This window comes from Limulus polyphemus, unplaced genomic scaffold (genome assembly GCF_000517525.1).
Source record: "Limulus polyphemus unplaced genomic scaffold, Limulus_polyphemus-2.1.2 Scaffold44, whole genome shotgun sequence".
Lineage (NCBI taxonomy): Eukaryota > Metazoa > Arthropoda > Merostomata > Xiphosura > Limulidae > Limulus > Limulus polyphemus.
The window spans coordinates 180,712-194,402 of record NW_013665654.1 but is presented as its reverse complement, the minus strand read 5'-3'; the positions used below and the strand labels follow the sequence as shown (position 1 = coordinate 194,402).

Below are 13,691 nucleotides of genomic sequence, written 5' to 3'. Positions count from 1 at the left end.
ATATATATATATATATATATAAGTATTGGTTAGGCCAAGCAAACTAGATTATCAGGTTTTCAAAAGAATCGTAAGGATGGATGGTTATTATTCATTATTCATTGCCAATTTTTAAACAAAAATTTACTAAATTTTACGAAATTCTCCTAATTAAAGAGCGTTTAGCATCAATTGGTACTAGCTTAAGCTATTAGCGTAAATAATGATGCTTGATACCGCTATACCGAGTACTTGTGGATGATGACAATAAATTATTAAACTAGATTACATGGCGTTACTATAACGGAAGTTATTCACACTGTTGTAGAGAAGAAAACTACTACCATATATTTAAAAGAATCTGGTTGATTCTATAAAGTAAAGGTTGCGATCCTGAAGCTAATATGGGTTACTATCGAGTGCCACTTTCTTTGCTTACTGTGGGTTTGTTGGTTTGTATTGACTTTTTTTTCTTCGTGCGTAAGGTGTTTTTCATTAGATCAATATTTACATGCAAGTACTTGAAGAAGACGTAGGACAATGTCGTACACACATAATTATGCACAAACACATGAAGGCAATAACCATGACTTCATCATGAGGAAGGGTAAAGTGGCTTATCTACATCCACACACCGAACTTGATGATGATCACTATCATTTCATTATAAGAAAAGGTAAAATCAGTTATTTACATCATAAAACAAGAATTGGGAAAGACAGCTGCAACTTACCCAATTTAATCGAGATATAAGAAACAGACCCTATGAGATGGAGGTAGAGTTTTGATTAGTGACTGTCATTTGGCAAATTATATTATCACTCTTGCCAGAGTTTTCTTTCTTCTGGCCAGCTCGAAACAAAGCCATTGCTTTTCATTCTTTAGTTGTGATGGTGGATTTATGCACTTCATCTGCTGATCTTCACACCATGGTAACACCCAGATCTTGGTCCATCTTGTAGGCTGGGTCTGACAGTATCACTTCAGTATAGTTATGAATTAAAATCCTATAACCTGAGCGCTTTCGAAAGGTGGACCTTTCTTCTTCAGGAGCAAACTTCAGTATAGTCAGTTGTTGAGGTGTGGATTGATGAACCAGGGTAATTACGGGTGTTATCAGGAGCTGAACATTCACTGGCCATTGTCACCATGAACAAGATGCCTTGGATGATGATGGAGCCAGTGCTAAGGTAGACACTCAAATGTTGACCTTGGAACTTGAATTTTTTGCATCTAGTAGCTGACTAAGTAATACTTCAGGTGCTGATACCAACAGAGTTGGATTCTCCCAGTGCTCAATTGAAATTTGGCTGGACTTTAGCTCCAGGAAGGTTCTCTTTGATTTGGGGATTTAGTGATCTCATGGAAAATGCAGAGCCATGAAGTATCAATGGTATTTCATGATACAGCATTATCCAATAGGGCACTTAATGATCTTTGAATGGCGTGTGTACTGTATTCGGAGCATTTTCATTCTGAAGATGATTTAAAACATCAGTATTAGTGCATTGCTATTTATTTTAGTATAAGTTAATTCTTTATGTCAACAACCTGATTTTCAAAAGAGGCAAAATAAGTATTAGGTCTCAGGCTCTAAGTGTTTTTTTTTATTAAGTGATTAACATTTTATTTCTATTCCATGCTGTAATGTGATCCTGGATTTTATTATGTGAAATGCAATAAAAAAGAAATATACCAATTAATTATAAATATTGTTTTCAGTTGTATAATGGCCCCTTTTCTACATTTATTTCATTTGAAGCTAAAAAGTATTGTGTCTATGGTTACATTGTTTATTTCAAAGACCCGTTAATGGCAGGGATTGTGTAAAAAAACAAATAGTGTCTACAAAATTTTTTTAAAATGCGAGTCTTTTTTGTAGTTAATTCAGTATGTTAGGGTTAAGTTTATATCATGAAAAATGAAAGACACACTAAGTACTTTAAAGATATGCATGATAACATTGTGAATTCACATAAATTTACTAAGTAATCACTATGTAAATACAAAATAGTTAGAGACACTTAACCCAATCTGGGCTGGTGAGCCCCTTTTAGGCGTAGGGAGCACATCTGCATAACAAATTTAAAAAAATAAAATAAAATTAACAATACTAGTTGTATTTTAACAGCTACTCAAAAGTATTCTATAAACGATATTTTGTTATTGTGTAACACTCATTTAGTGTACTAAAAATCAAATTTTCCATTATGCAGGACTCCAATAAGGCTTACCTACGAACAGTGCGCTTCTCATTTTTGTAGAATTTTTCTGCTCATCTTTTTAAAAAAGCAACATCATAACTTAAAATAGGATATTAATTCACAGAATGTCCTAAGAAAAAAGGCCACACATATTTTCAACACACAAGACTTTATAAAAATGCATGTCCCCTCCTAGCATTTTAGCTGTAATTGCGCCTATGGCCCTGGCGATCACTAGTTGAACACAGATTTAGAAATATATCTTGGTGTCTGATAACAATAGTAAAGCACACTTTCCTACAGTTTTAGTTGCTTGTAAAAGTACCACAGGTTATGTTCTTTAATATCTGCTGGCCCTGCTGCACAACAAGAAACAGCCACAGCAAATCTGGGTCTTTCAATTTTTCTTCGTGGAGTTGCTTAAGTCTTAAACACTGTGGACAGCTACTAATAGGATATTCTACTGTGTGGCTTAACGTCACTGTAATAGAAATGACTTTAAGTACCACACAATGTCCAAGGTAAAGACATTCAACAAACAGACAAGGTCTCACTGTGTGATGAAACAATCCATCTGTTTTTTGTTTTGTTTTAAAAATTCTAAGATAAAATACAGAAGTATTCAAAATTGACGAAACTTGTTTATTACAAATATCACAGGCAAACAATATCAAACAAGTAAAAAAATCATTAACAATTAATTAACAAAAAAGCAAAACTAACGAAGAATGCTAATATTTTGCTACACAAATATCAAAGAAAAATAACTCATTAAGATGAACAAATGAGTTTTAAAGAGCTGGTAGGTCCTCCTCTGTTGTTTATGACTTCTCTACACCTGTTTCTCATACTGCTGATTACATTTGGGATGACTTGATGGGGCAGCAAAGTCAATTCCTGGATGACGGCAGCTCTGAGCGTTTTGACAAGTCGTAGGAGCAGGTTGTCTGTCTCTAGCTTCTCTCCCTAGCAAGTCCCACAAATGCTTAACTGAACGTAGGTCCAGTGACTTGGCAGGCCAGTCCAGTTCCTTTATTCCTTCATTATGAAACAAATTGCTGCGTGATCCTGGTGGTGTGAAGATGGACATTATCCTGCTGATACACGAACTCACCTACGCTAGCACCAGCAAAAGACCAAACGATTTATAACAGGATCTTAACCATGTAATGTCTTGCTATCAGAGATACTCCTTCCACCACATAGAGCTCTATGCCCCTGCATGTAGATGCTACCCCAGACCCTGTCTGAGCTACCCTCCAAAGGCATCATGGTGAACAAAGTTACAGACCAAATATCGCTCTTCTTCACGTCTACAGACCTTCACACATCGGTCAGTTGAAGATACACAGAACCTGCTTTCATCTGTGAACAGTACAAGGGTCCAGGTGACATGTTCCTGGGCAAACGCCAACTGGACTGTTCTGTGCCTTGGATTTGTGCAGGGGCTCTAACTGGTATCCTTTATCAGAGCCCAGCTTTATGGAACCTGTTCCTGACAGTTGAATATGATATACCCACTGTAGTGGCTTGCTCAAGCTCGTTCTTGAGACCTCTAGTACTGCTGGTGCGATTTCTAAGGGCTAAATGTCACAAATATCGGTCATACACTGCATTTATAGCCTTCCTGCGAACCTGGCCTGGCCTCCTAGTGTATTCTAATGTGTTCTCATATTTTCACCACAATCTACTGATCACAGATTGTGAAACCTCCATGACCTCAGTTTGAATGCAGCCCTCATGAAGCAGTGTGACAGCACTGCAAAGTCCAGTTTCAGTTAAATGGTTTCTAACAACTTGCACACACTATACTATCAAAAATCTTCATAAGCCTAACATTATATCAACAGTAAACATCTTTCGTAATTAATCAAAACTAGCATGTTACTTTGCAGAATTATTTCTTATATAAGCATATTTCATAAGGAATCATTGGTGCATGAACATGCAAGTCTCAGATAGGATTAGTGTAATCCTCTACAATAACCATGTTAAAGTTGAAAAGTTGATAATGTAAAAATACAAGATAAATAAAAACTAGGAATTTAAAAACCTGAAAATCGGTATCGTAAAAAATATAAGGAAACAAGGCTGGATATACTGTAGACATTATTTACTCAAACTACAAACCCCACTAGTTTGGATTCATGCTGTTACCAAGAATTACATTTGGTGGAGTCAAAATACAGATTTGTAGTTTGAGTAAATAATGTCTACAGTATCTCCAGCCTTGCTTCCTTACTTTTTAAGATCCCTATTTTCAGGTATTTAAATTCCAATTTGTTTTTATTTTGTTTGCTGGCTCTTTTACGCTCAACTAAGGGCAAATGATTATTTGATATGGAAGCTAACTTTGTACATTGTAATGATAAAAAACATAGCTAGTAGCTAGCTGATACGGTTCATGATGATTTATTGCAGCTATTAACTATTTGATCGCATTAGTTTGAGATGTAAAATGGAGATTCGTTTGAGAATATAGTGATCATTTATAGTTTCTGTGCAACTACACTCTTTCTACGTATAATGCATAGTATATATATATGCCTACATCGCTTCAAATAAATCTTCGTGTCTTTTAAAGTAATTATTCTACGAATGTGCGTTACAAAACTTAATACCATGTGTATTTATTTCTTTTTTTTGTTCCTTCACTTCATACATAATAGAGGGGTTGGCTATCTAATAATAACGATTGTATAATATACGAAACATTGACTATATACACGTTACATTCATCTAATGTTTATCTATAAGTGACTGGTAATTCCTGTTTCACCCTGTAGTTAAGCTTTTGCACCTAGTGGCACAGCGGTATGTCTGCGGGCTTACAACGCTATAATCCGAGTTTCGATACCCGTGGTAGGCAGAGCACAGATAGTCCATTGTGTAGCTTTGTGCATAATTACAAACAAACAAACTTAAGCTTTTTAAAACTAATTTCAAGGAGTGATGATAACATTATTTATACTATAATTATGATGTTTTGTTTTTAGCTTATGTAAAATATATACGAAATAAACCGACTTCTCAATACCTCTACGACCTTCACAGTACTTTCTATAAAAGGTTTGGGTGCAATTTGGGTGCAAGAGAATAATAATAAAAAGAATTACAAATGAGCCGTTTTGAATGGATTTTCTTTTTCTTGTAAGTCTAACATGCGTGCTTTTTTTGTGCATGTTTATGTGTGTACAGCCTTAGCAGTTAATTTAATGTGTTGTTTGAACTGAATCTTTACTGTTTAAGGTACTTTTTGTCCGAATGTTCTATTAGAGTTTTGTGAAATTCCTTGCGATCCCTATTATGAACCACTATCGTGGTTCATGATACAAATTTAAACAAACTTCATTATTATCCTTTAATTTTTATGAGTAATGTAGATTACAATATATTATTATGGTCTAAGAACTTCTGAACATTTTGATAAAATAAACTTGTTGTTTTTAAATAAAGCGTTAAAATTTCCTTTCACTGATCACATATATTTTGGAAATTTAAAAAAAACAAAAACAAAAAACTACGAGATGAAGCATAATGGAAATGTCTTTTTTTTAATTCTATGAGAAACTGTACCTCTATATTGTCACTGTCTATAAAAAAGTATCTACGAGATAAGTTTATACAGCCAGATTATAATAGGCTTTGCTACTATTCGTATTCTGAGATTATGCTATGCTAGTTTTACTGCACTGGGCAGTATAAAGTAATGATATTTCGAAGTATTTAAACATCTACTAGTGATACTAACTTCTTTCTTATATATAGTTTTCTTATTAATTTGAAGATTTTCAGGAAAAAGACAAACAAAATAGTTTAATACTTATTTCCAGTTACTTTCAAATAATTTGGAAAGTAATTTTGTTTAAAAAAATCTAATTTAGTTATAAGCAATGAACACTGGTGAATGTGATCCAAGGTCTTAGAATATATTATTATTAGATCTGTTATGATAAGGTATAAACTCTATGCTTCAAATAGCTATCAGTTTCACAATAACTTACCTGAAAGTATGAGTTTTGAAATAAGAAAGCAAAATCCATAAAGAAAACTCTTTGATGACATGTCGCAAAATCTAATAAACAATGTAGATGAACGCCCACTTCCAGAAAAAAATTTCTTCAACTAGATTGAACCGACGAAACAAACTGTTTGGAAAGTGTCCAGCGGGAAAACACCATGGGAAACGAACACCGGAAGTAGTTTTGTGATACTGGAGGCTGGGATGTCGAATCGAAGAGTTTCCGTCAGTTGAAATAAACTAACTTGAGTTACGAATAGAATTATCAGACACTTTATTTCATGAAAGTTCGATTTTATATCAAAACCTCTTGTTGTAAATCGTTCACAATAAGCTGTTTCATGTATTATTACTTATTATTTATAAACATTGAAACTACGATTTCAGGCCATTTCTTAATACATACTCGATTAAATGTTTCGCAGTTAAACGAGATCTGAATGAATTATTTCCCAAAAAATATAATCTTTTTTACTAACTTTTTCTCACACATTACTTAGCGCCCCCCAGTGGCACAGCGGTATGTCTGCGGACTTACAAAGCTAGAGTCCGGGTTTCGATACCCATGGTGAACAGAGCACAGATAGCCCATCGTGTAGCTTTGTGCTTAATTACAAACAAACAAACAATCTTGTAAGACTGTTAAAAATTACGACTTATATCAGTATAATTTAACAGAGCTTACTTGAACAATTTAAAATCAAATTCTTTTCTTAACATTTAAAATTTAAATTTTGGAAACCACATTTTTTAAACTAACACTTAATCCATATGAGACTGTCTAACGATAATGGCACACAACTAATCCTTGTCGCTAACAGATAACAATACTACAAGTACCTTGCGCATACGAACATGTTACATGGTTTAGAGTCAGATTATATTATTCATGTAATCCGACGAATCTTGCGATAACATGAACTCTTTCAGAAACAGTTTTGCAGTTATTATTTCTTTCCGGTTACACTCGACAACCACCCCTACGCTGCTAAGACGGAAACGTTACTATCGCTGAGCCCATATGCAGTGTTGCTAATAGTGAAATATATGTATGAATGCCGTTTTAACAAACTGGTTATAAATAACTTTACGATCACACACACACACACACACACAAGTTTTTACTGGAAATTAGCATACGACCAGAGACGTAACAGGCCTAAAAGTTGATATGTTAGAATGAGATTAATGAGAGATAAGGAGAATAATTTGTTTTGTCAAAGGGTATTCCAAGCTAACTGAACCCGCCTGTGTGGACTTTGACGAAAAACAGACGATTATTTGGAAGCACGAAAAAGCAGATGATTATTGGAAGTACAGGATACAACTGCGGTAACTCACGAGACAGCGTAAGTGAATTATATAAGGATACTATTGCGTTAGAAATAGAGAAAATAGCTCGGCTTGTCAACTGAATTTTAAAGCAATTGAATAGGCCTAAGTGGACTTTTGATAAGAAGAAGAGAACTGCATAGTGTTTAAGATACAACTATGATCTTCATAGTGTAAAGAATTTTGTATATACATTCAACTTGTTTCTGATATATATATTATATACATATTTAAAAACAAGTGGAGTGTGTGCTGTTCGTCTATTGTCAAATTTATCGCCAACAAGTCACAGACACCTAGTGCAGAAGAATCCTTAATCCAACATCCTCATATAATTTCTTTAATATATATATAATACTAAAAAAAGCAAGTTCCTGGCAGTCCTGAAAGGATTTTATCGTATCTAATGTTTCGTTTTTATAAATATTGAACAGTTACATTATTATTCTACAGCCGATTATGTGTTTTATGATGTAGTATACTGTAGTATAGTTTTCGCTTCTATACTTAATTTGCATAAAATACTTTTTACAATTATTATCCTGAAAAGTACTGAGTTGTCATGACAACATAGTTATTTAAATATGTAAATAATATACAGTATTTTATCATTCATGCTTACTGTTTCATTTTTAATATACATACATACAAACTGAAATCGCACATGCATTGAACATGCAGTTTGAACAAATAGTATTGCTGGTGTCACAAAATATCTATAACGTACATGTTTGAATCCTTTATTCATTTATTTATGCAGTGGTATGTTTTAGTAGGGTGTATTAAAATATCTCGGGATAAATACAGTGTTTGTTTTCACATGATGTTACACAAACCAAAAATGTTGTTGCGTATTTGGTCGTTTGTGAATTTCCTGGTATAAATTCTTCCCGAGGAACTTCAGCTGATACAAGTCCTTTCTTAAAAAAAACTAGTTTATTCTTTCTCAATACAACTTTTCAATACACAAAATTTCCACAGTCACTTTAACTTTACACACGCTATAATTCACAACGATTCACGCACTTTACTTAGGGTCACTACCGCTAACTTGACTCAAATATCTGTCTATCTGGTATTCCTCCGCTTTATTTGCCGGGCTTATATACTAAAATAGAGGGCGCCTAGAAAAAAACTAGAATTGCCAGGAACAGTCATGATCCTTCTAGAAACTCCAGCGCGCATGCTTCCAGCGTCACGTGACTTCCGCTGTCGTAACTCTAACATAAATATTAATATGAATGCTATAAGTTGTATGAAAGCTAATTCAGGATTTTATAAGTTAGGAGATTTACGTACATAATATATTAGCGTATCTTGAAGTTTTGTTAAAAAATTTTCAATATGCTTGTCAAGTCTTGTATTGTTGTTGTAAAGTATATTCTGTAATGATAAACAGTAAATATGTTGGATTCATAAAACGTGAAAGAATAATCACTTGATTTATAATTAAAGGTCTTTTTAAGATTATGGTCGTTAACTGTTTTTCGGTTATAAACTGTTGATTTGTGAAAAATGTATTTGATGTTTTGGTGAACTATTAAGCATATATGTTACAGTGTAATAGAATTTATGATTTGTCAAAAAATATTTCAACTACAATCCTTTCGAATCATCATAAAGTGACATGATTTAGTCTCGTACATATCATTACAAACTAGAAATAATGTATTTCACCAAAAAAGGCTTGTCTGTGTGTTGCAAAAATTTTCTAATTCCAGACCTTTCAATCTGCACATTCGCAGCTTCCAGTTCTTGAAAGTTCATCAGCCACTACCACAATGTATGATATATTTTATCCGTAAATTCCCTACGATATAAATAGTGGTGGAAGTGCTTGGCAAATACTATGATTGCAAGTAGTTATTTGTCATACGGAAACAACGTTTGGTGGACATCAGTATTTGGCTTACATATACTATTACACAATCTACAGTGTAATGTACTTGTGATATCACTGCTCCATAACCATTGTTGTTGGCATCAATATCAAGGACCAATGGAACGTATTGGGTAAGCTAAGACCAATGCATTAACCTAAGACATCTTAGCAACTGGAATGACTTTGCCCAATCCTCCAATGATATAAAATGACATTCAATTTTATTTAATGCTGGAAGTGGTATTATTATAATAGAAAAGTTGACCACAATGCATCTTTTATAAGATGCAAAGTTGAGATGGCTTTGGGCTTCTTTCTTGTTTTTAGGTTCGAGCCATTCTACTATGGCTTTTATCTTAGCAGAACATGCAGATTCTCCCTCTCTACTCACTGTGCACCTGGGAAATGCTACATGTTTCCACAAAAGATAACATTTCTCTCGCTTTAATTTCAGACCTGAAGTAAATGTTGAAAGACCATGCCTAGATTTTTTATTGCAGCCTGAAACATGATCACATACTTAAATGCTGTTGACATAAATAAAACATCATTTCCGTTTCACCATTGCCTACATTGAGATACAGGTACCATAAGCTACTTAGAAGTAGTTGGCGCATTAGAGAGGTTGAATGGGATAACGTGGAACTTATACTCGCCGTTTGAGTGCTGAAAGCAGCCTTAGTTTTGTGTTTTATTGTCTAGCCCAACTGGCCAGAAGCAAGAACTAGTGAAATTCTTCAAATGCATTGAGACATTTGACCATGCATGACAACTGAAATGTGTCAATGCCCATGACCATATTCACCTATCTAAAGTTCACAAAGAACATAGGTGCATTTTCTTTCCTTTTTATTGTTAATACCAACAAATAAACATAATTGAATTCCATCAGAATCCCCTCAAATTGTCACTGCTAGTCTGAGCTTGAATGTTAACTAGCGACCTCTGGTGCACTGCTAACCATATGGTTATCTGTCAGTGTGGTGTGGTTGAAGTATCACAAACTACACCACTAATTTGGGCTACTTCTATATCATGCACCTTACCAACAATTGTTGCAGATAATACCACTATTTTATAACTGTAGTTACAAACCTGCCTGGCATGGCCAGGTGGTTAGGGCACTCGACTCGCAATCTGTGGGTTCGAATCTCCATCACACCAAACATGCTCGCCCTTTCAGCCGTGGGGGGAGGGGGTTATAATGTGACGATCAATCCCACTATTCGTTGGTAAAAGAGTAGCCCAAGAGTTGGCAGTGGGAGGTGATGACTAGCTGCCTTCCCTCTGGTCTTACACTGATAAATTAGGGACGGCTAGCGCAGATAGCCCTCGTGTAGCTTTGCGCGAAATTCATAACAAACAGTTACAAACCAATATCAGAACATATCTTGATCTCGGAGTTATAACTGTCTGAATATGCATCACGTGATTTTTCACAAGAAAACAGTGAATTTCAGAAATCAGTTCAACCACAGCATTAGCTTGTGGTACAGCCTAACATTGTTGTTGTGGAACATCCTGAAACACCACTTGCATGTTAGATAGAATTGCAATGATATCGTTTACGTACACACTCGTGCAATCCATTGCTCTTGTGGGCATTTTGGTCAACATTTTATGGTTTCATAATAAATAAATTTAGTATTTCGAAATTGTTTAATCTCAAAGTTTAAGTTCAAAGGAGGTCCAATGCAATCTACACTTTAAGCAATGTTTTTTATTGGGTTATACTAGCTTCGGATAATTCCACTCCTCATCAGTAACCCTAAACACAAGTTAACCAAAGAGCGATAAGCTGGACCTGTATCATAGTGAAATGTATCAAACATACTGTGTTTAGGGTTACTGATGAGGTCCTTACTTCTTCAGAGGCAAACTGGCTGCCACAATGCTGGAATACACTTTACAATGCAAGTGTTTTAACTCACCAATGTACATAGCTAAGTTCTAAAAAGCACATAGATCCTTGAATTATTTGTGGTAGATATCTTTATTCTCTAGAGCTGAAGCACTGATGCAAAGAAAGTTCTCAACTACAATGATGATCAAGTTTCAGGTATTCTATGGCATCATTCTGGACCATCTAAATAAACTATACAGTTACCTCATTTGTTCCGGGGTCCAAGAAACTACTTGATAAAACCACTTAAGTAAGTGATCTAAATTTTGCAATATACTGTCAGTTTTAGCAAACGAAGCATTCCAATTTTATATTAATATGCATGAATGACTGCAAAACTGGCATTAACACAGATATTAATTCCACTTCATTATGAAAAGAGCACTGTTAGCTTGACAGTCATAAATTGCTAGTTTTTGCTCATACGTTATGAATGTGCAATTTCTTCATGGATGTTCCCAGTGCTAAGTTTGCAGGCTTAAAATACCTATCATGGGCAGAACACAGACAGTCCATTATATAGCTTTATGCTTAACAACAACCAAACTTCTTAAGCATCATTAATTTTTTTTATCAAACAGTTAGATATAAGATTTAATTTTAGAGTATTAAATAAATTAATTATATTCCACAATGTTGTAACAACTTTACACATAAAACTCAAGACTCTGTAATATCATATATCTTTGTGAAATTAATGTTCAGTGCTTAATTTAGATTCTTTTTTGTAAAATTTTCTAGCATAAATTTAGAACGTTTATAGGGCAAATATGAGTTTATGCAATTTACAATTAGTTTTTATATTTTATAATTAATTATTTTTTACCTAAACTTACAGTTAAAGCTAGAGGAAGGTTTTGAAGGTAAAAGATCTGTTACAGTTGTGCAGCTCAGCTTATTAACACACTTCTATTACACTCTTTAGTAATTTGTTTTCCTGTATATTGTTACTGAATACTAATATTATATCTTTATATATGTATCACCAAATTTAGATATATTAATTATCAGAGCTTCAGTTGATTTAGTTTACTCCTTTGTTCTTAACTGATTGTTTTACTTTATAGAAAAGTAATTTAATCTTATGACAAAAGCACCAACTAACATTTTTTTTACATGTAACATAAACTAAAAAGAGAATCTTACTTATCTCAGTTTCTACACTAGCAGGGAAGTAATGGGTTCATAACATCCACTGACCTAAGAAAAAATTAATTTTGGGAAGAAATAGTTACGAAAGGCACACATTAAAAACATCTCTTGTTCATTCTACATTAATAATCACTTTTTGGGAAGAGGAGGAAATTAAATTAATTTCTGACCAATTGGGCACAAGGCTTAGTTTGTCAACATCAATAGCACTACCAACTGCAAGGTCCTCTTTTATTGAAATTTCTTTTTCAATATTTGCTCTATAAAGAATAATGAAATCCCTAATTTCAACAGCTACATTACATTCTCTTGTAACATGAGGGTGCATGTGTGTGTATTTGTGGTATATTCAAACGTTTGGTCAGAGGGAAGGCCACCCACCTCCAACTCTTGGGCAATTATTTTCCAATGAATAGTGAGATTGACCATAACATTATAACACCCCCACAGCTGAAAGAGAGATCATGTTCAGTGACAAGGTTGAGAATCCACAACCTGCAGATTTCAAGTCAAGCACCCTTACCATTAAATCTAAGTACTACAGTATTCTCACAAACAGTGTAGCATGTTTCATTAAATCCAAATAGTTTTTTTTTATTAAATGTGTAACAATCAACTAGCAATTATCTTATAAGCTCTTTTGGAATAAGTGGTAAGATGAGATTGTTTGTTCATACTTATAAAGTATAAAATTTAGGTATTATGTTACTGTACTTTCAAAAATGGAAAACTATGTTTCATTGAATCCTTAAAATTTTCTTTATTAAGTGAATAATGTTTTTGATCATCTAGCACATATTTAATAAGCTCTTTTAGAATAAGTACTAAGATGTAATTGTTCATACATCATATTTACGAAGTGATAGATAATTCTTTCTTACACTCAAGTTGGAGTTTAATCTTCCAATACATGACCAAATCTTTTGATATTACCCTTATTTTTATTAACCAGTATGTTGACATTTACTATTCTTAACATTTGGTTGTTAACTCTTTCAGAATTTGTTTCTACATTCCCTTTAATTAGTCCATTGTGATTCAAAATCAGAGGTATGTAAAAAATGTATGTTTCAGATTATCCTTTGTCTCCCACAAGTTGCTTCCCAATAAAGATTTTAATCAATACCAGAATACATTAGACTGGTTGGACAATGAGAGACAAAAGATTCTAGGAGACAATATATATATATATATAGAGAGAGAGAGAGAGAGAGAGAG

The 13,691-nt window shown here is 33.8% G+C and overlaps 1 protein-coding gene across 1 annotated transcript in view; it reads right to left on the bottom strand.

Moving 5' to 3' along the window:
• The window catches only part of LOC106462232, a 24,597-nt gene extending 18,252 nt beyond the window's left edge, over positions 1 to 6,345 (bottom strand). The window contains exon 1 of the mRNA XM_013922136.2: positions 6,188 to 6,345. Within this exon, the coding sequence (XP_013777590.1) occupies positions 6,188 to 6,248 (61 nt within the window). The 5' untranslated portion in view covers positions 6,249 to 6,345. The remainder of the gene's footprint in view (positions 1 to 6,187) is intronic.
• Between the last annotated feature and the right edge of the window lie 7,346 nt (positions 6,346 to 13,691).